Genomic DNA, 22,715 nt, shown 5'->3' with positions numbered 1-22,715 from the left:
TCCCCTGGATCCGCTGCTGTGGGTGGAGCCTCCGCAAGTGGAGTGGTCTGAGTCTGTGGTAAGTCTGGCAGACCCTCTGAAACGGCTTGGTTCAGCTCCACGCTGGCAGTTTGCGAGGGAGGTGTAGGTGGGGCCTCGCCATCTGTACGTGTCTCTTCTGGAGCCGCAAGCGCAGTTGGGGGCACCTCGGTAGTGTCCAAGTCCCCAACCCTGTGCCTAAGCTGGTCTATGTGCCGTCGCCACAAGCGTCCGTCTTCAAGTGCCACCTGGTACGAGCGAGGTCCAGTGACTCCCACTACTGTGGCTGGCACCCAAGGAATGTCCCCCACATAGTTCCGGGCAAAGACCTGGTTTCCTGGGACAAATGACCGTGGCGCGTTGGCACAGCCTGGGGGTTCAGCCACGGCAAAGTCCGGGTGTAGCCGGTCGAGCGGTGACCTGAGGCGGCGGCCCATAAGCAGTTCAGCAGGACTCCTCCCTGTGGCCGCATGAGGGGTGATGTGTTGCACGAACAAGTATTCGGCGACCCGCTCATGCCAGTCTCCCCGGTCCAGGCGCGCCAGTGCCTCTTTTGCCGAGCGCACCATTCTTTCCGCTTGCCCGTTGCTGGATGGATGAAAGGGTGCCGTTAGGGCATGGCGGATGCCCAGTCCCAAAAGATACCACTCAAACGTGCCTGACGTGAACTGCGGTCCGTTGTCAGACAAGGACACAGGCCTCGCAGCACCCAGATGACAGCTTCGGTAGTGGTGGAGGGCATCAGGGCGACCTCCAGCCATTTGGAATAGGCGTCCACCACTACCATAAAGGTCCGGCCGTGAAAGGGGCCAGCCAGATCGATGTGCACCCTTGACCAGGGTGTCTTTGGCGTCTCCCAGGTGTGTCCCTTAGCTGCCGGTGGTGCAGGCCTCGACTCTTGGCACGCTTGACACGCGGACACCCAGGCAGTGATGGCATCGTCCATATTAGGCCACCAGACGTAACACCGAGCCAACGCCTTCATTTTGACAATTCCCGGGTGGCCAACGTGCAGAGCCTCCAGGACGCGCTGACGGAGTCCCTGGGGAATCACGACGCGGTCTCCCCACAACAGACAGCCGCGATGAGCTGAGAGTTCATGTTGTCTGGTTGCGAAGGGCTGGAACTCCGATGCAAAAGGCCCTTGTGGCCACCCCCTCCACACCCAGTTGAGCACCCGGCTGATGGTGCGATCCTGGGCAGACGCGGAGGCCACAGTGGCAGCCGATACAGGCGCTGCTGGAAGATCCTCAATCAGAAGGAGCGATGAAGCTGGAGCCGGGTCTTCCACAAATGCTGGAAGAGGGCAACGGCTGAGGGCGTCGGCATGGCCCATCGATTTCCCCGGGCGATGGATGAGCCGGTAGTGGTAGGCAGCCAGGAAAACAGTCCATCGCAGCATGCGTGGCGAGAGGACCGGTGGAGCTGGACGATCACCGGCGAGGAGGCCCAGGAGTGGCTTGTGGTCAGTGATGAGGTCAAAAGTCCTGCCATAGAGGTATTCATGGAACCTCTTCACTCCAGCCACAAGTGCCAATGCCTCCTTGTCGAGCTGGCTGTAATTCCGTTCCGTCGGAGATAGTGTCCTGGAAAAGTAGGCTAGCGGTGCTTCTCTTCCATCTGGAAAATGGTGACTAAGGACAGCACCGATGCCAAAAGGTGAGGCGTCGCAGGCAAGGACCAGCGGCCTGGATTCACTGTACTGTACCAGCACACTGTCTGATGAAAGGAGAGCCTTGACCGCGTTGCAGGCCGCCGTCTCCCGATGACCCCAGGCCCAAGGCGTCTTTGTGCTAAGGAGTCGGTGAAGAGGCTCAGCCACTGTGGCTTTGTGGGGCAGGAACATGTTATAAAAGTTCAGCAGCCCCAGGAACGCCTGCAACTCCGTCTTGTTCTTTGGGGTGGGGGCCTGCTGGATAGCGCGGATCTTGGATGTGGTCGGGTGAAGGCCGAAGGCATCGATAAGATAGCCCAGGAACTCTACCTGTGGAACGGCGATCTGGCACTTTTCCCTCTTTACCTTGAGCCCAGCCTCTTGGAACCTGGGCAGCACAGCACGGAGGCGCTCGAACAGCTGCTGGTGTGAGTCTGCAGACACCAAGACGTCATCAAAATATGGTACCACGCCCGGAAGCCCTTGCAGGAGATGCTCCATGAGGCTTTGGAAGATGCCAGGAGCCACACTCACCCCGAACTGCAACCGGCGGCAACGGAATGCCCCTCGGTGGGTGACGATCGTCTGGGCTTCAGCAGTGGCATCATCGACGGGCAGTTGTTGATAGGCTTGGGCAAGGTCCAGCTTAGTGAAGACCTTACCCTCACCCAGGGAATGCAGCAGGTGTTGGACAACAGGAACCGGATAAGCATGCTGCTGAAGTGCCTTGTTGATCGTGCACTTGTAGTCAGTGCAGATTCTCACCGACCCATCTGGCTTGACAGGCGTGACGATGGGGGTTTCCCACTTGGCGTGGTCAACCGGCTCCAAAACTCCTTGGGCGATCAGTTTGTCCAGTTGTTCGTCCACCTTAGCCTTGAGAGCAAAGGGAACCCGGCGTGGCTTTAGCTTGATGGGGGCGACTTGTGGATCAAGGCTAAAGGAGATGGGCGTACCTGTATATTGCCCCAAGGTGCCGTCAAAAACCTCGGCAAAGTCTTTGACCAGACCCTCAGTCTCTGCGTTAGAGATGCAGTTGATGCCGGTGACTTCCAGGCCGAGGGCATCAAACCAGTCTAGCCCTAGGAGGCTTGGCCGCTGACCTTCGACCACCACCAACCGGAGCAGGCCCGAAAAATCCTTGAAGGCAATCCGGAACTGGCCAACGCCTACCACGGGAATGTCGTTTCCCTGGTAGTCTCTCAGGTGTACGCGGTGAGAGTCGAGTTGCCTTTTGGATACTCTGGGTACCAGTCTTTTGATGGTGCTCCACGACACGATGGACAGGGCAGACCCGGTGTCGATCTCCATATCACATGGAGCTCCTTCAATGAGCACCGTGACGTTCAGCTTGCGTCGTGTAGGCGAGTCGGTTTGGCCAATCGTGGTTCCAGACGGGCAGCGGCAGTTGGTGAGAGCGAAACAACTTTCCTTGGCAGACTGGAGTGAAGACATGGACTTGCGAGTCGATGAAGGGGGGGGTGTCAGACGGAGCCGATCGGCAGACCTTAGCGATGTGGCCCCTTCTGGAACACTTCCTACAGATGGCGTCTCTGAATCGACACTTGGCACGGGAATGGTTGCCTCCGCAGCCGGCACATTCCGGTTGGCCCTTGGACTTCTGTTGGAACTTCCTGCGCTCCCGCTTTGTCTGGTGCACGTCATCGTCTTCACTGGAGGATGCCTCATCACTGCTGGCCTCTTCATGATGCACCGGAACTGGCTTCCTAGCAAGACGCGGGCTGCTGGACTTGCGGATCTCCTGGGCGGAGCGTTCAGCAGCTTCTGAGGCCACAGCCTCCTCAATGGCTTTCTGTAGCGTGAGGTCTGGCTTGGCGAGGAGACGCCGTTGCAGATGGATGTCCCGGACCCCGCAGACGATTCGATCCATCAGGGCATCGTCTAAGTCTCGGAACTCACAGTGCATTGCAGCCTGTCGCAGGGCGGTGGTGTAGTTGTTGATTGACTCCCCCTCTGCCTGGTTCCGGTGGTAGAACGCATGGCGGGCAGCAATCTTGGATGGCTTTGGTGCGTAGTGGTTGCGGAGCTTCTCTTGGATCGTGTCCCATGGTGTTGCCTGGACTGCTTCAGGCGCAACCAATGCTCGGGCCGTCTCAAACACCTCAGGCCCACAGAGGCTGAGGAATAGGCCCCGCTTCCGATCCTTTGATACTGCTGTCAGCTCGTTGGCTTGGAGGTAGCAGTCGAACCGAGCGAGGTAGGAGTCCCATGATTCAGAGGCTGGCGCAAACGGCGGTAGAGGCACAAGTGAAGCCATGATTCCGATGCCGGCGTGAAGGGTGATGGATGGAACACCGTGCTCTAGCCAGAACAGTCAGCTCTGAATTGGTTCTGTCCAGTGATTTCACTCAGTGATTTCGCTCTGTGATTCAGCTCAGTGATTCAGCTCAGTTCAGAGGCTGGCCGCATCTGGCTGTGCTCTGATGTCCATCGATCCCATCCTCGTCGCCAGTGTTAAGTTGTGGGTTGACATAGCCGACGACACAGCGATTTCTCCAAGTAGCTCTTTATTTTGTAAGCTGGAATAGAACTGACTGCAAACAGCTCAGCCGGCCTGCTTTTATAGGCAGCCGGCTGTCAACATTGTAACAACAACAGCCCAGAGTTCCCGCCTAAAATAACTGACGTGGACCTGAGGGAAAACTATCTACAGACCTGAGTGAAAACTATATACAGTATCCCCCTGCTGGCCCAGGGTGAAACTTCACTACATAACAGTGTTTCTCACAGTAGGCAGGAAGTGGAAATTTTCTAGATCTACATTTCGGTAATGGTAATTCAGGAGGTGAGACAAGAACATAGTAATTTGTCTGCGGTTCATCCATCTATGAGTGTATCGGTGAATCTCAAGCATTATCTGGTTCGTTTGCAAGACTTGACAGGACCTCACTTCATCCATAGATTGAGTTGGTGAGTTGTTAACAAAGTCATTTCTTATCATCCTTTTAAGCCCTTGGGCATTTAAAGGGGAGGAGCTAGTATCCAATTGTTTCTCAATGTTAACTATTTTGGTGAGGATTTCATTCAGTCTTGGGAGAACCAGAACCATAATTTCTGCAGACAAATTGCAAATCTCTTGGTAGGGGTACGTATCCGAAATCGGTTGAAAGTAGGCTCCTCTGATATCTTGTTCTAGAGGCATGGGTGGGTCAGCGCTAGGAGTGGGAGGAATCCCTCCTGCTCCTGCTCTTGCCCTCTTGGATGGATTAGCTTTTTCTGTGAGGAGGGGGGTCGGGTCATTGTCATCCTCCTTAAAGTGGGGTAAGGTTCCCCCAACGTTGTTACTCACTGCTTCTTCTATTTGCTCCGTTTTCTTGGCTTCCTCAACCTGTTCTGTTACTGAGCCAGGGAAGATGCCATTGGCTCTCTGGTGATTCTTTGTTTTAGAGAAATTGTGAGTCCCAATAATGATTTTCTGGCTCTTTGCATCTCGTTTTCACCTTCCGGCAGGCATTCTCAATAAGTTGAACACCAGGTCTAAGGCATGTCTGTGACTATGAGTAGGGCCAAACATATTCAGGGAAAGCCCCATGGAGGCCATGCTTTCCACGAAGTCCCAAGTGGCCCCTTGTAAGTTAGTGTCGGTGTGGATGTTAAAATCCCCTAGGACACAAACTAGGTGTCTCCAGGAGAATATCCGCCATGACCTGGAGCAACTCGGGCAGGGAATCCTTGGTGCAGTGGGAAGGTCGGTACACCAAAAGGAATCCTGTACTGCCCCTATTGCCCAACTTCCAGAACATGCACTCAGAGAACTGGGTCTTCCCAATAGGACGCCTGCTCCACAGGGTAGGACACAAACCAATGCCTTCAAGTTGTTCTTTTTTTAAAAAAAGACTGACTAAACATCCGGAAGAAATTTTTGACAGCAAGAGCTGTTAGTGGATTGTAGTCCCTTGGGAGTGCTGGAATTTCCATTCTTTGAGATTATCAAATGAAGTTGGATGGTCATCTGTCATGGATGCTTTACTTGCTATTCCTGCATCACATGGGTGCAATAGATTGCACCAGGGATCACTTCAAGCTCAAAAATTCTACAATTCCGTGATTCTCCCCTGTATGAATTCTTTGATGGTAAGTGAGACTGGCCTTTTGATTGAAGTTCTTTCCACATGCCGCACACTGATAGGGTTTCTCCCCTGTATGAATTCTTTGATGGGTAGTGAGACTGGAGCTCTGACTGAAGCACTTTCCACATTCCATACACTGATAGGGTTTCTCCCCTGTATGAATTCTTTGATGGGAAGTGAGACTGGAGCTCATACTGAAGCTCTTTCCACATTCCATACACTGATAGGGTTTCTCCCCTGTATGAATTCTTTGATGTTTAGTGAGACTGGAGCTCATACTGAAGCTCATTCCACATGCCGCACACTGATAGGGTTTCTCCCCTGTATGAATTCTTTGATGGTAAGTGAGACTGGAGCTCATACTGAAGCTCTTTCCACATTCCACACACTGATAGGGTTTCTCCCCTGTATGAATTCTGTGATGGGAAGTGAGATTGGAGCTCTTACTAAAGCTCTTTCCACATTCAAAGCATTTATATGGTTTCTCCCCTGTATGAATTCTGTGATGGGAAGTGAGAGGAGCTGTAGTTGAAGCTCTTTCCACATTCCATGCATTGATATGGTTTCTCCCCAATGTGAATTCTTTCATGGGAAGTGAAATCCTCTGTATGAATTCTGTGATGGGAAGTGAGAGAGGAGCTGCTACTGAAGCTCATTCCACATTCCATACACTGATAGGGTTTCTCCCAGGTATGAATTCTTTGATGGTAAGTGAGATTGGAGCTCTGCCTGAAGCTCTTTCCACATTCCATGCACTGATAGGGTTTCTCCCCTGTATGAATTCTGTGATGGGAAGTGAGAGAGGATCTCGTACTGAAGCTCTTTCCACATTCCACACACTGATAGGGTTTCTCCCCTGTATGAATTCTGTGATGGGAAGTGAGAGAGGAGCTCGTACTGAAGCTCTTTCCACATTCCACACACTGATAGGGTTTCTCCCCTGTATGAATTCTGTGATGGGAAGTGAGAGAGGAGCTCGTACTGAAGCTCTTTCCACATTCAACACACTGATAGGGGTACTCCCCTGTATGAATTCTCTGATGCCTAGTGAGATCGGAGCTCAAACTGAAGCTCTTTCCACATTCCACACAATGATAGGGTTTCTCCCCTGTATGAATTCTCTGATGGGCAGTGAGACTCTGGCTGTGACTGAAGCTCTTTCCACATTCCATACACTGATAGGGTTTCTCCCCTGTATGAATTCTCTGATGCCTAGTGAGATCGGAGCTCGAACTAAAGCTCTTTCCACATTCCACACACTGATAGGGTTTCTCCCCTGTATGAATTCTTTGATGGGAAGTGAGCTTGGAGCTCTGACTGAAGCTCTTTCCACATTCCATACACTGATAGGGTTTCTCCCCTGTATGAATTCTCTGATGCCTAGTGAGATCGGAGCTCGAACCTAAGCTCTTTCCACATTCCACACACTGATAGGGTTTCTCCCCTGTATGAATTCTTTGATGGGAAGTGAGCTTGGAGCTCTGACTGAAGCTCTTTCCACATTCCACACACTGATAGGGTTTCTCCCCTGTATGAATTCTCTGATGGGAAGTGAGATTGGCGCTCTGACTGAAGCTCTTTCCACATGTCACACACTGATAGGGTTTCTCCCCTGTATGAATTCTTTGATGTTTAGTGAGACTGGAGCTCATACTGAAGCTCATTCCACATTCCATACACTGATAGGGTTTCTCCCCTGTATGAATTCTTTGATGTTTAGTGAGACTGGAGCTCATTATGAAGCTCATTCCACATTCCATACACTGATAGGGTTTCTCCCCGGTATGAATTCTTTGATGGTAAGTGAGACTGGAGCTCATACTGAAGCTCTTTCCACATTCCACACACTGATAGGGTTTCTCCCCTGTATGAATTCTGTGATGTTTAGTGAGACTGGAGCTCAAACTGAAGCTCTTTCCACATTCCACACACTGATAGGGTTTCTCCCCTGTATGAATTCTGTGATGGGAAGTGAGAGAGGATCTCATACTGAATATCTTTCCGCATTCCATGCACTGATAGGGTTTCTTTCGAATGAGATTTCGTTGATGGGAACTGGAATGGGAGCTCTGACTGCAGCTCTTTCCACATTCCAAATTTTTACGTGCCTTCTCCACTCTGCAGATTGTCTTGTGGTCACCTTTGTTCTTGCTTTCCAATTCATCACCATCTGCAATGGAGAGAAAAAGGGATTAGAGCCTCAGGAACAAATGGAGCCCCCAGTTAGGGAATAATGCTCATTAAACTTGTTGTAGAGAAGGCAGTGTTCATTACCTTGGTTATTTGCAATAAACCAATGTATTTATTATTGGATTCTAATCGTTGGTTAAATGTTGCTTTGTTTGAAGTAAGTTACGCATTTTAAAATTTTCGTACTTTTTGTAAAAATTTTGTACTTTTTTCATTGGTTTAGATGCTATTATTACTGTTTCATGTTTATACAGTAGCACCTCGGGTTACGTAACCCTCGGGTTATATAAACATCAGCTTATGAAAGCGACAAATCCATGCGCATGCCCAGAACAGTGATCCTCGGTTTGCGAAAACCTCGGGATCTGGCCGGATCTCCGGAACGGATCCCATTCGCAACCAGAGGTACCACTGTATATGTGTTGGAAGCTTCCTAGATTGGCTGGGGCAACCCAACCAGATGGTCAGGGTATATATAAAAATTATTATTAATACTATTAATATCACTGCTAGTACTACCTGAGATTCAATCAGCCTGGCTCTTCTCTGGGGCAGATGTTGTTTGACCCAGTCATGGCATCCCCTTGATCTCCAGTGTCAGTCGTCTCTTTGGTCAACCCAAGACTGACAGCAGCAAAAACAAAAACAGGAAACCTGACAGAAGCTACTTATCTTTCCGAACAACTCTGAAGCTGACATTTAAGATGCCTGGGTAGTTCAGACCAGCCCAACTGTGGTAGAAGGAGGCAGAACTGGAGGAAGATTGTTCACTGAAAAAACTGTAATTTACTATTTCTTGTGGGGGTGTTAGGTTCCCAGGTGTTGTAGGGGGCGCTGTGAAAATATATGAGCCTTGCCACATAGAGGTATTTTTTGAATTTCCTGGCAGATAGGACGATCCCACACGGAGGCTTACCAAGAGAGGCCACGATCCCCCGATTCTCCTCCATGACGTCCTTATGCAGAGCTCTCTGGTCAGGATCCAGCAACTCCCACTCCTCGTCCGTGAAACGAACAGCGACATCTTCAAAGCACACTGGACCCTAAAAGAAAAAGGGAAATTTCCTCCTCTGAGACAGCAGAAATATGATCTGCTACACAATGCTCTGTTATTTCCTTCCTGTTAATTGCTGTGTTATTTCAATAGGATTCCTTTGCTGCACATTTTAATTATGGGTACCTATTGTAACGCTTTAATTGAATTATTTTATTCTGCATTTTAACTATGGGTATTCGTCTTTGTGCAAATAGGTGGTACGCCAGCTTATGTTTACGTTATTATGCCTACGCAAGCATTCCAGTTTCCCCGATCCACTTTCTCCTCTCCTCTCCTCGTGAGTTGTTCTGGGGAAGTTCCCTCCCAATGCCCTAGAGCCAAATTCAAGGGGTTCATGGGGGCATGGAGAGGGGGAGGAATGGGGGGCAGGCCCCATTTTCCAGCGGATGGGGCTGGCTAGGTGAATCCTGGCCACTATTTGTACTCGTCTGTCCGCTGCTTAGAAGCCTATTTTAGCATTCACTGATGAATATAGAAATACAAGAAGCCTAGTTTGGATGGCCATCTGTCTTGGATTATCTAGCTGAGATTCCTGCAATGCAGGGGGTTGGACCTGATGACCCTTGGGGTCTCTTTCAACTCTAGGATTCTATGGAAACTGCAACTACAGATGAATCCTACTGGAAACATTCAGAAGGCTGGAGTCACAGAGTTATATGGGCAGGAAATCCCACACTTCACAGCTGGAGTTTACTCTTTATTAGCAAGAGCACGATGTTCACAGACTTGGCTGAGTTTCGAGCCTCTTCCTCCACAAAAGCAGTTGCAGAGAGTGAAGGCCCCCGGCTCCCCACAGCTTTCCAAGTCCCCTCTTTTCTGGGTTTTCTGGCAAGCGATTGAACAGTGCGCCAGTGTGCAGCCTGCCTTTGCTCCTCCATGTTAGACCTCTCTTGGCTCTGAGAGACAAGCAGGGAGGATGGATTCTGGCAGAAGGAGAGGGAGCCCCTGGTGGCTCCTCCTTCTCCGGACTCACCTGTGCCTCTCGACCTCCCTCCTCCCACTCGCCTCCTTCCTCTTCTGCCTCTGATTCTGCACTGCATTCTGCCACAGAGTCTCCCAGCTCACTAAGCCCTGTTACCTCTTCAGCTTCTGACACCTCCTCTTCCCAGCCTTCTCCCTCTTCTCCCTCTGACTGCTCATCCTTTCTCCACCTCCACTCCTTGGGCTCTGAGCCATCTTCTGTTCCTGGTTCCCTGGCTGCTTCCTCCCACCATTCCTCTGTGCCCAACCAGTCCATGACATTGCTCCATCCCTCAGCCTCTGTCCCCACATGGCAGCTTCCCCTGACCTGATCTGGTTCCACAGCCACTGCTTCCCTTCTGCCCCCATGAAAACGTGGATAGGGAGGTCGTGCCGGCATCATTCCGTCACCTGCAAGAGAAAAAAAGGTAAGCAGGATTGCCTGCTTCTCTCACAGGGGAAACAGGACAGATGGGCTTTGAGAAAGCCTTACCTGCGAGTGCAGTTGGAGGTTTCTGCCCATTTCATGTTAGGTGTGCAGAAATACATCTCCCCTCCTCTGAACCCTTGTTCCCAACCCCCACCCCTCAAAAAAAAAAACAAAAAAAAACCAAGATGAAAAGAACCCTCAGATGAGTTAGAAAGCCAACAGAACGAGACCAAACAGAGAAAAACCACCTTCCTCCTTACCCAGTAGCCTCTCTCTGGTGTCCAACGGAGGCCTCTCTGCCTCACAGGAATCCAGGTCCATTTCTGCAAAATGATCCCTTTTCTGAAAGAACAACAAGAATTCAAAACAGTAAATGAATGGTGAGAAATATAAGAAAGAGAACGACAAAGACAGAAACTTTAAGGATGTTAGATCTCATTCCCAGAAAAGGGATGGGCCATCAGCAGACCATTTTTGGATCTTCTACGTTCTGTTTGGAGACTCTTGGGAGTATCCAGAGGAAAGTCTCTCTCACCTGCTTTCTCTCTGCCTGCTCTCTTCTCTCCTCTGCCTGACTCAGGAGGAAACCTTCAGCCAGGGCCACCGCCTGGGAACTGGTCTCCGCTCCACAGTCCCTCACCCAGCTCTCCATCTCCGGAGGAAGGACAGCCAGGAACTGCTCCAAGATCACCAGGTCCAGCATCTCAGCTTTCGTGTGCCTTTCTGGCTTCAGCCACTGACGGTCAAGGTGGTAGAGTCGGCTGCAAACCTCTCGGGGTCCTTTGGCCTCCTGGAAGCAGAACTGCCTCAATTGCTGGCTCTGCACCTCTGAGCGGAGGGTGTCCTCCTCACCCAGGATCTTCTGCACAGGGTTTTCCCAGAATCCCCCACTGCTCCCAGTTTGGATGGCATGGCCTCTTCCTGTTTCAGGGCCAGCTGAGTCTTGCTCATCCATCTGTGCTCTCAGGAAGCCTCTGAGAGATCAGAAGGAACCTTTTGGTCTTCTGCCAAGTTCTGTATGTCTGAATGAGAAGCTCTAGCAAATCCTACAAAGCAAATACATTGTTCTGTTACAAAAGTTGTACAATATCAGGAGAAGAAAAAGGTTCCCTGAGCAAGCATGGATGAGTCTTGCTGGGAACCAGGGTAGGACTGCACGACAGCCCAGACTCTGAGCTATCTTTCTATAAGTGAGGAGGAGATGATGTAGGCCTCTAGAAGGGAGATTGTGGAAATGTGGAGTCAAGCGAAGAGATTAATACGAGGCAAATCAGCCTGGTTGCTCCTTCCTTCCAGTCAATGCATGAAATCAGAACTGATTGACAAGGGAGTCATTGGTTCCTAGTGAAAAATGACTAGGTGTGTTGAGTCCGAATCTCCTTTCTTGTAGCTTGAAGACATTGGTTGGAATCCTACGCCCAGGTGACATGGCTCTCCTAAAGGCCGGCCTCACTATACACTGCCTTTGTTGATCTAAAAGCAGCCTTTGATACAGTCTCCAGAACCAGACTCTGGGACAGACTGTAGGGTACCTACATAGAATTAAGAGCTTCTGCTCTTAATTCAGGCACTGCACGCAAACACGGCTCTTAGAGTCAGGTGTAGCCGCCTAGGACACCTAACGGACCCTATTAAAACCTCTAAAGGAGTCAGGAAAGGGTGCCTATTGGCCCCTCTACTATTCAGTTTCTATCTAAATAATTTAGTATCTGCACTCCATGACTCAGAACTCCACCCTCCGAAGCTCGCAAATCGGCATATTTCGGTCCTGCTATATGCCGACGATGCAGTAATTCTATCTAGAACCCCCATTGGACTCAAAAGGGCACTAAGAAAGCTCGCAGCAAACTGTCAATTTGAATGTCTCAAAATCAACTATCAAAAGACTAAGATACTCGCTTTGGGGGCAAAACCAAAGCTTAAAAGCTGGGAACTCCAAGGCCATAAATTAAAACAAGTCTCAAACTACAAGTATCTAGGAATGGTGGTACAGACCTCAGGAGCCAACAAACTACACATAAACTCTATCGGGAGTTCAGCGGAAAAACCCGCAAATTGTATCCTTAAATATTTCAGAGCACAAGGGGGCTTCTTCGTTCCCGCAGCTCGAAAACTATACAAGGCCAAAACTTTGGCACAACTCCTTTATGGTTCCTTTTTGCGCCCGCCTTCCTCGGCTTTCTCCCCCCTTGAGAGAGTTCAATCTAGACTTCCTAGAGCTCTCCTCCAAGTGCCCAGATGTGTCTCAAACGCATGGTTAGATGAGAAACGGGGATGATGAGAGTGGAGGCTAGCATCTGCCTAACATCAATCTACAAATGGCTGGCATTGAATCTGCTCCCCCGAGGGAGTTCTGAACACCCTCCAGAAACTGGGTTTTGCCCCTCAAGCCCTTCTAAGTCTGGGCTTGGGCCAGGCAAAGAATATTAGACACCGAGAGACAACAGGACTGCGCAAGGTGCCCCGACAATAAAATTGGAGAAATCGAGAAATATATAGCCGCACCGGCAGAATATCTCTTCTTTCTCGCATCTAGAAATGCAAGAAGGGCCTTTACACTCGCCAGAAGCTCGGCTCTTCCATCGCTGGTCCTGGATGGAGCCTTTAGAAAAGTCCCGTATGCTCAGAGACTTTTCACCTGTCCATTGGGAGAGATAGGGAGCCAAAACACTTGTTCCTTACACGTCCCTTTTACGAAGAGACACGTAGTAAGACCATTGATCCCCTTCTGATGAGGCTCACTGACCTCCCGCAAAAGCAAAAATTAGAGCTTTTCCTGTTAGGCAAAGATCAGAAGATGACCTGGATGGTGGCCAGATACTGTGTACAGATCTGTAGGCGCAGACTATCTCCCAACTCAAAATAGTCCGTCATGAAAATCCCCAAACTCGGTTTCATGGGTGACTCTGAGTCAACTCCCTGGGATAGTTTGTTGGTGTACATTGTTTTTAAATTTGCTGTTGTACATAAATTGCCTGTTTTACTTCTGTGACTGTACCCCCAAGTGTGTGTTATAAGCTGGTCTCTGACCGTAATAAATTATCTAATCTGACATGGCTCTCCTGTCTCCTCTCTGTCTCCTCTCTTCTCCATGTAAACATACCCAGCTCCTCACAAAGCTTGGCTTGATCTGCTTGGCTGGCCTCCTCTGCCAACAGGGAGAAAGAAAGAAGGGAAACAAAGAAAGAGGTTTGGGAGCAACCATTCAGACACGTTTCCTCTCTTGTGCAATGACGCTGACCCGTGTCACACACAGCAGAAGTCCTATTGATAGCTTTATTTAAAGAAGCTAGATTTCTATCTGCTAGATTTCCCAGGGGGCTCTGAATAATTATTTTTCTGGAAGGGGGGCGGGAACCTCCTCCCCTCCCCCCCCCACAAAAGATCTAAAGGAAGGAGACAGTTCCTGCCACCTCGCCCCTCCCTGGCAGGACCCCCTGCTCCCTGGGGCTCGCCCCCCCACCTGAGCCACCCTCCCCTGCTGCAGCCCTGGGACCCCCCACCTTCTCCCCACTGGGGAGGAGGAAGAGACTCACCAGATCCCCCTGGAAGAGAACAATGCAGCATTTGCAATAGCAGAAAGCAACCCTGCCCCCCCTTGCAGGAAGGGGAGGGAGGGGGTTTTCCTCTGGAGGACCTGGCCCCCCTTTACTTCCTCTCCTCTCTAGGAATGCAGCTCAGTTCCCTTTAACCCTTGCAGAGCCGAGTCCACCCTGCTCAGTCCTCTCTGCCTTTTCTCTCCTGCATTGCACAATCCCAGAGATGCTCATTTTATTTTTGCTCTTGGTTGGTCTGTGATCCGCTCCCTCCCTTGGCCAGAAACTGGAGGAAGAGGTTGCAGGGAAAAGGGGTTTGCAGGAAGCAAGGAAGCTCCTCCTAGAATGGGAGGGAGCCCTGAGGGTCATCTATTCCAGCCCCCCTGCAAGGCAGGAATCCAACCTCTGCTTCAAAACCTCCAAGGAAGGAGAGTCCGCCATCTCCCAAGGGATTCTGCTGCTCTTCCCGTCAGAATGTTCTTCCTGCTCTTTAGGCAGCAGAAACTGCTTTCTGGTCCTCTGGGTCCCTTATTCTGGGTGCTCCCCTCTAGGGCAGGAGAAAACAAGCTGGCTCCCTCTTCCATGGGTCAGCCACCTGCCACAAGACGAAGCATTTACATAAATTCCTGCAACTGTTTGCCTCCCTTGGATAAATCACCACAGCCCCATAGTGGCCTTCAAAGCAGGTGAGCAGTGAGTCTCCCTCAAGTTTTAAAAGGAGTGCTGCATTACTAGGCTGTCTCACAGGATACTTTTTATTATGTTTTTATCATCGTTGTTCTGTATTCTGCTTTTAATGTTGTACACTGCCCTGGGATATTCTGATAAAGGGTGGTATATAAATTGAATAAATATTTCTACTACTACTACTACTACTATGACGATGACTATGACTACTACTATTTCCCCATCACATTAAGTTCCTTGTTTGATTCTGTTTTTATGTTATAAAGGGCTTCTGGAGCATCATGTCTTTTTGAGAGAACTGCTGTGGAGCTGAGATGAAGGCGGAGTGACCATTTCCTCTCCACCCAGCAGAGGTGTGGAACTCCAGGAAGACACAACCTGAAAGACAGTGCGCTATTTTATGAAAAAGTTTATAACTCTTTATTAAGTTGTATGATGTTATGATGTATTGTAATTTTCATAAAATGCATACACTGCTTGATTGTAAACACCCCCCTTTAAAATGTTTTTTTTAAAAAAATATTTTTATTAGTAATTTCAACATAACATTTTATCCAAAAACATATCATCCTTAACCCCCCCCTTATTTTCCCCATCTCCGAAAAACCACTTATTTTCCCCCTCTCCAAAAAACCTGACCCCCCTCCCCTCCCAGACTTCCCTCAGCTTCTCTCTCTGGTTTATCAACATATGTTATTTTCTGCATGTTACAAAACTGTACCGATCCTTAATTTATCTATCTAAATGTTATCAATAAAAAGTTTGTAAATGTTTATTCAAAACCTGCCAAGGAGTCCAGTTCATTTTGTTGCTTCTGTAATTACTTTGTAAAGGGTTCCCATTCATCTTTAAAAACACAGTTATCCTTGTCACGTAGTTTGTGTTTCAATTTTGGCAATTTTGTGATTTCCATCAATTTCTCTTGCCATAGTTCTTTAGTCAGGATTTCCTCATTCTTCCATGCTTGTGCTGTTAAGACTCTTGCCGTCGTTGTCGCATACATAAAGATATTTTTCAGTTTCCTTCGCAGGTCTCTTCCTACAATCCCTAACAAGAATGCTTCAGGTTTTTAAACAAATGTTAATTGGAAGATTTTCTTCAACTCATTATATATCATTTTCCAAAACTTTTTGATTTCATTACAATCCTACCACATGCAGTATGGTAAAAAGTCCCGTCTCTTTCTTTACGCTTCCAAAACATATTTGAGCTGGTTTTGTTCATTCTTCCTAACTGCACTGGTGTCATATAGCATCTATACATCATCTTCATATAATTTTCTTTCAGCAAGGAACATTCTGTAAATTTTAAATCGGTTTTCCATAACCTTTCCCAATCTTCCACAATAATATTATGACCTATATCTTGTGCCCATTTAATCATAACTGATTTCACCTCTTCGTCTTTCGTCTCCCATTCTAACAGAACACCGTATGTGCCGTTCAGCAGTTGGAATCTAAGTCTCTCCTGTATTTGTCAAAGGACTCTCTGAAATTCTGATGTTAGCCTGTATCTCCTTTTCATGTATGTGAAGGAAATGCCCTCTGGGAATTCCCATTTATATCTAATGTCAGCTCTCCTGAGTGCTATTGTTAAATATCTATATTTGGTTCTTCTAAGTCTCAATTTCAGTGTAATCTCTCTAAAGATATCTACTTTCTGTCCGGCAACCACATGATTTTTTTCAAAAACTGTTCTGAAGGATCGCGTCCTTCACTCTTTTTGTTACTAGTCTTAATAAAACATCTCCTGGCTGCCTCCGTTCTCAATTTTCACGCGATCTAATCCTGAAACAGCTCTCTGAAAGCCCACCCAACCAATCTTTGCTTTCTCCCAGCCATTCTGAAATTGTCTGTGTGACATATGTCTCCAAATTTGGCTCTGAATCGGATTCTGGAAGGCCTCTGTCAGGAAGATGTTAACTTTTTACTTCAGCTAAATGGCACAGGATTAAACAAGGTACTACAGTGGTATCTTGAGTTACAAACGCTTCAGGTTACATACGCTTCAGGCTACAGACTCTGCTACCACAGAAATAGTACCTCGGATTAAGAACTTTGCTTCAGGATGAGAACAGAAATCGTGCTCCGGCGGCCCCATTCACTCACTTCATGAAATTAAAACTATGCTCCTTCAAAGTATTAGAGTTCAAAGACTGTGATAAAAATGAAAGAAGAGCAAAGGGAGAACAATGTCATGGTTCTCAAATGATGGATAACATAGGTTACTACAGGAGAAAGAAAATCAAATGATAATTATTATTTTTATTATTTATATCCCACCCATCTGGCTGGGCTTCCCCAGCCACACTGGGCGGCTTCAAATAAAATATTAAAATACTAATACATCAAACATTAAAAGCTTCCCTAAACAGGGCTGCCTTCAGATGTCTTCTAAAAGTCTGGTAGTTGTTGTTCTCTTTGACATCTGGTGGGAGGGCGTTCCACAGGAAGGGCGCCACTACCGAGAAGGCCCTCTGGCTGGTTCCCTGTAACTTAGATTCTCGCAGTGAGGTAACCTCCAGAAGGCCCTTGGTGCTTGACCTCAGTGTCTGGGTAGAACTTCAAAGGTATCCCATTGTAGAGCGCATTGCTGTAGTCCAAGCGGGAGATAAGCAGAGCATGCACCAATCTGGCGAGGCAGTCCGCAGGCAGATAGGGTCTCAGCCTGCGTACCAGATGGGGCTGGGAAACAGCTCCCTGGACACAGATTTTTCAAGGGCACAGTTACCCCATTCAGGACCAGGGAATCCTCCACACCTGCCCACCTCCTGTCCCCCAAAACAGTACTTCTGTCTTGTCAGGATTCAACCTCAATCTGTGAGCCGCCATCCATCCTCCAACCGCCTCCAGACACTCACACAGGACCTTCACCACCTTCACTGGTTCTGATTTGAAAGAGAGGTAGAGCTGGGTATCATCCGCATACTGATGAACACCCAGCCCAAACCCCCTGATGATCTCTCCCAGCGGCTGCATGGGGGAGAGGATGGAACCCTGAGGCACCACACAAGTGAAGGCCCAGGGGTCTGAACACTCATCCCCCACCACCACTTTCTGAACACAGCACAGGGGGAAGGAGCGGAACCACTGTATGACAGTGACCCCAGCTCCCAGCCCCTCAAGACGGTCCAGAAGGATGTTATGGTCGATGGTATCAAATGCCACTGAGAGATCCAGCAGAACTAGGAAACAGCTCTCACCTTTGTCCCTAGCCCGCCAGAGATCATCAACCAATGCGACCAAGGCAGTTTCAAGTCCCATGTTGAGGTCTGAATCCCGTCTGGAAGGGATCCAAATGGTCCGCTTCCTCCAGGCGTGCCTGGAGTTGTTCAGCAACCACTCGCTCAATCATCTTGCCCAAGAATGGAAGATTTGAGACTGGGTGATAGTTGGCCATCGTGGCCACATCTAAAGATGGGTCCGGGAAGGCTCCCTCATGGAGGGAAGCATTCACCACCCCACGAAGCCCATGGCCCAGCCCTTCCCAGCTAGCTTTTATAAGCCAGGATGGACAAGGATCAAGGAGACAAGTGGTTGGTTTCACTCGTCCAAGCAGCCTGTCCACATCCTCGGGGGTAACAGATTGGAATTGATCCCACACAACTTGACTAGGCAGGACTCTAGCACTCTCCCGCCCTGCTCCCACGGTGGAGTCTACGTCTTCTCGAATCTGAGCTACTTTGTCTGCAAAAAAACTTGGCAAAATCATTGCAGGAGATCATGTGGCCTGTACTGGGCCCTAATGGAGCAGGTGGTTCTGCTGGGACGGGACGATATGGGATGGGGGGAGGCAAGTCCCATCTCTTGCAGGGGCACAATTAGTTCCAACACCGTCCGTTAAGAGTTTGGGTGTAATCCTCGACACCTCCCTTTCCATGGAGGCGCATATTGCAGCTATAACAAAGGCGGCATTTTTCCATCTCCGCCAAGCTAAGCAGTTGGCTCCTTACCTCTCTTGCCCTGACCTAGCCACTGTGATCCACGCGATGGTCACCTCCAGACTGGATTATTGTAACTCGCTCTACGTGGGGCTGCCCTTGAGACTGACCCAGAAACTCCAGCGGGTGCAGAATGCCGCGGTGAGACTCCTTATGGGGTCTTCACTGCGAGATCACATTCACCCGGTGCTGTACCAGATGCACTGGCTCCTGGTGGAGTACAGGATCAGGTTTAAGGTGCTGGTTTTAACCTTTAAAGCCCTATACGGCCTAGGACCCTCATACCTACGGGACCGCCTATCCTGGTATGCCCAACAGAGAAACTTACGGTCTTCAAATAAAAACATCTTGAATGTCCCAGGCCACAGAGAAGTTAGGCTGGCATCAACTAGAGCCAGGGATTTTCTGGCTGTGGCTCCGATCTGGTGGAACACTCTGTCACAAGAGACTAGGGCCCTGCGGGACTGGACATCTTTCTGCAGGGCCTGCAAGACAGAGCTGTTCCACCAGGCCTTTGGCCAGGGCACAGCCTGACTCGCTTCCTCGGCAATCTTTGCGGAGCTCTGGCCCAATGGTTGCCAGTGGCTTGATTTGAATTAATTTTATAATGAATGATTTTAGAGTGCTGTTTGTGCTGTACATTTATACTGTTTTATTGTTGTTAGCCGCCCTGAGCCCGGCTTCGACTGGGGAGGGCGGGATATAAATAAAATTTATTATTATTATTAAATTGCAAACCACCTGAGAGAGTCTCCTGCTGCTGTTTTCCGCAGATGTAATAGAGGCGGTGAAGAAAGTCTTGGCCGTGGCTATCACCACTTGGTAGGCTCGACATTGAGCTCTAACCCGTATCCGGTCAGCTTCAGAATGGGTTATCCCCCACCAGCGCTCTAGCCGTCTCAGCGATTGTTTCATCACCCTCAGCTCCGAAGAAAACCACGGGGCTGTCTGGGCTCCATGCAATCGGAGAGGGCGCTTCGGAGCCAAACAGTCAATAGCCCTGGTTAACTCCACATTTCAGAGGGCCACCAGGAATCAGCTGAAAGGCCATCAACATGGGATAAAACATCCCCTACCGCCCTCTGGAAACCATTTGGATCCATTAAGGGGCTGACCATATGAAACAGTCCCACCTCCCTGCAGAGGGGAAGGTTTGCGGAGAAGTCCAGTTGCACCAGGAAGTGATCTGACCATGGCACTTCTTTAGTTTCGCTTTTAGTGTCAGATCACCAACATCCATAGAGGTGAACACCAGGTCTAAGGCATGTCCGCGACTATGAGTAGGGCCAAACATATTCAGGGAAAGCCCCATGGAGGCCATGCTTTCCACGAAGTCCCAAGCGGCCCCTTGTAAGGTCGTGTCGGTGTGGATGTTAAAATCCCCTAGGACAACCAAACTAGGTGTCTCCAGGAGAACATCCGCCATGACCTGGAGCAACTCGGGCAGGGAATCCTTGGTGCAGTGGGAAGGTCGGTACACCAAAAGGAATCCTGTACTGCCCCTATTGCCCAACTTCCAGAACATGCACTCAGAGAACTGGGTCTTCCCAATAGGACGCCTGCTCCACAGGGTAGGACACAAACCAATGCCTTCAAGTTTTTTTTTTTAAAAAAAAGACTGACTAAACATGCTGCAGAACTTTTTGATAGCAAGAGCTGTTAGTGGATTGGACTCCCTTGGGAGAGCTGGAAGTTCCATTCTTTGAGGTTTCCAAATGAAGTTGGATGGTCATCTGTCATGGATGCTTTACTTGCTATTCCTGCATCACAAGGGGTGGAATATATTGCACCAGGGATCACTTCAAGCTCAAAAATCCTCCAATTCCGTGATTCTCCCCTGTATGAATTCTTTGATGGTAAGTGAGACTGGACTTTTGATTGAAGCTCTTTCCACATTCCACACACTGATAGGGTTTCACTCCTGTATGAATTCTTTGATGTGAAGTGAGATTGAAGCTCATACTGAAGCTCTTTCCACATTCAGTGCACTGATAGGGTTTCTATCCTGTATGAATTCTTTGATGTTTAGTGAGATCGCAGCTCATATTGAAGCTCTTTCCACATTCCACACACTGATACGGTTTCTCCCCTGTATGAATTCTTTGATGGGAAGTTAGATGGGAGCTCCTACTGAAGCTCTTTCCACATTCCATGCACCGATAGGGTTTCTCGCCTGTATGAATTCTTTGATGTTTAGTGAGATCGGAGCTCATACTGAAGCTCTTTCCACATTCCACACACTGATAGGGTTTCTCCCCTGTATGAATTCTTTGATGTTTAGTGAGATCGGCGCTTCTACTGAAGCTCTTTCCACATTCCACACACTGATAGGGTTTCTCCCCTGTATGAATTATTTGATGGGAAGTGAGATTGGAGCTCAAACTGAAGCTCTTTCCACATTCCATACACTGATAGGGTTTCTCCCCTCTATGAATTCTTTGATGTTTAGTGAGATTGCAGCTCATACTGAAGCTCTTTCCACATTCCACACACTGATAGGGTTTCTCCCCTGTATGAATTATCTGATGGGAAGTGAGATGGTGGTTGTGACTGAAGCTCTTTCCACATTCCACGCACTGATAGGGTTTCTCCCCTGTATGAATTCTTTGATGTTTTGTGAGATTGGAGCTGCTACTGAAGCTCTTTCCACATTCCACACACTGATAGAGTTTCTCCCCTGTATGAATTCTTTGATGGGAAGTGAGAGAGAAGCTCTGACTGAAGCTCTTTCCACATTCAATGCACTGATAGGGTTTCTTTCCAATGAGATTTCGTTGATGGGAAGTGAGAGAGGACCTCTGATTGAAGCTCTTTCCACATTCCACACACTGATGGGGTTTCTCCCCTGTATGAATTCTTCGATGGGAAGTGAGAGTGCAGTTCTTACTAAAGCTCTTTCCACATTCAAAGCATTTATATGGTTTCTCCCCTGTATGAATTCTGTGATGGGAAGTGAGAGAGGAGCTGTAGTTGAAGCTCTTTCCACATTCCATGCATTGATATGGTTTCTCCCCAGTGTGAATTCTTTGATGGGAAGTGAAATCGAAGCTGCTACTGAAGCTCTTTCCACATTCCACACACTGATAGGGTTTCTCCCCTGTATGAATTCTGTGATGGGAAGTGAGAGAGGAGCCCCGAATGAAGCTCTTCCCACATTCCACACACTGATAGGGTTTCTCTCCTGTATGAATTCTTTGATGGGAAGTTAAACAGGAGCTATCAGTGAAGCTCTTTCCACATTCCATGCACTGATAGGGCTTCTCTCCTGTATGAATTCTCTGATGCCTAGTGAGATCGGAGCTCGTACTGAAGCTCTTTCCACATTCCACACAATGATAGGGTTTCTCCCCTGTATGAATTCTTTGATGGGCAGTGAGAATGTGGCTGTGACTGAAGCTCTTTCCGCATTCCATACACTGATAGGGTTTCTCCCCTGTATGAATTCTTTGATGGGAAGTGAGATTGGAGCTCGTATTGAAGCTCTTTCCACATTCCACACACTGATAGGGTTTCTCCCCTGTATGAATTCTTTGATGGGATGTTAGAGAGTAGCTCGCACTGAATATCTTTCCACATTCCAGGCACCGATAGGGTGCCTTTCCAATGAGATTTCGTTGAAGGGGTTTGGAATGGGAACTGGAATGGGAGCTCTTTCCACATTCCAAATTTTTACGTGCCTTCTCCACTCTGCAGATTGTGTTGTGGTCACCTTTGTTCTTGCTTTCCAATTCATCACCATCTGCAATGGAGAGAAAAAGGGATTAGAGTCTCAGGAACAAATGGAGGCCCCAGTTAGGGAATAATGCTCATTAAATTTGTTGTAGAGAAGGCAGTGTTCATTACCTTTGTTATTTGCAATAAACCAATGTATTTATTATTGGATTCTAATCGTTGGTTGAATGTTGCCTTGTTTGAAGTAAGTTACTCATTTTATAAATTTTGTACTTTTTGTAAAATTTTTGTACTTTTTTCATTGGATTAGATTGTTGTTATTGTTACTGTTTCATGTTTTTACAGTAGCACCTCGGGTTACGTAACCCTCGGATTATATAAACATCAGCTTATGAAAGCGACAAATCCATTCGCAGTGATCCTTGGGTTGCAAAAACCTCAGGATCTGGCCGGATCTCCGGAACGGATCCCATTCGCAAC

The 22,715-nt window shown here is 48.5% G+C and overlaps 2 protein-coding genes across 9 annotated transcripts in view; both read right to left on the bottom strand.

Moving 5' to 3' along the window:
• Window positions 1–4,935: 4,935 nt before the first annotated feature.
• LOC307213926 (uncharacterized protein) lies at window positions 4,936–18,376 on the bottom strand (the record flags this gene model as incomplete). Its single annotated transcript, XM_079972157.1, has 4 exons — window positions 17,826–18,376; window positions 8,870–8,996; window positions 6,287–7,933; window positions 4,936–4,943 (listed from the first exon to the last, which is right to left on the bottom strand). The coding sequence occupies exons 1-4, from the start codon at window positions 17,850–17,852 to the stop codon at window positions 4,936–4,938; spliced, it is 1,809 nt and encodes a 602-aa protein (XP_079828283.1). The 5' UTR covers window positions 17,853–18,376.
• A 43-nt stretch (window positions 18,377–18,419) lies between these two features.
• Window positions 18,420–22,715, bottom strand: part of LOC307214702 (uncharacterized protein) — a 95,059-nt gene continuing 90,763 nt past the window's right edge. For 7 of the 8 annotated variants that reach the window (XM_079973615.1, XM_079973609.1, XM_079973608.1 and 4 more), the window contains one exon: window positions 18,421–22,302. In XM_079973615.1, coding sequence (XP_079829741.1) covers window positions 20,564–22,302 — 1,739 coding nt within the window. In that variant the 3' untranslated portion in view covers window positions 18,421–20,563. Of the gene's footprint in view, window positions 22,303–22,715 lie in introns of all 8 variants that reach the window. The other variant, XM_079973611.1, reaches the window with a different exon arrangement.

The sequence above is a fragment of the Podarcis cretensis genome (genome assembly GCF_951804945.1).
Source record: "Podarcis cretensis genome assembly, chromosome: 4".
NCBI classification, from domain to species: Eukaryota; Metazoa; Chordata; class Lepidosauria; order Squamata; family Lacertidae; genus Podarcis; species Podarcis cretensis.
Note: the sequence above shows the minus strand (reverse complement) of the source record. Positions and strands in the feature narration are given on the sequence as shown.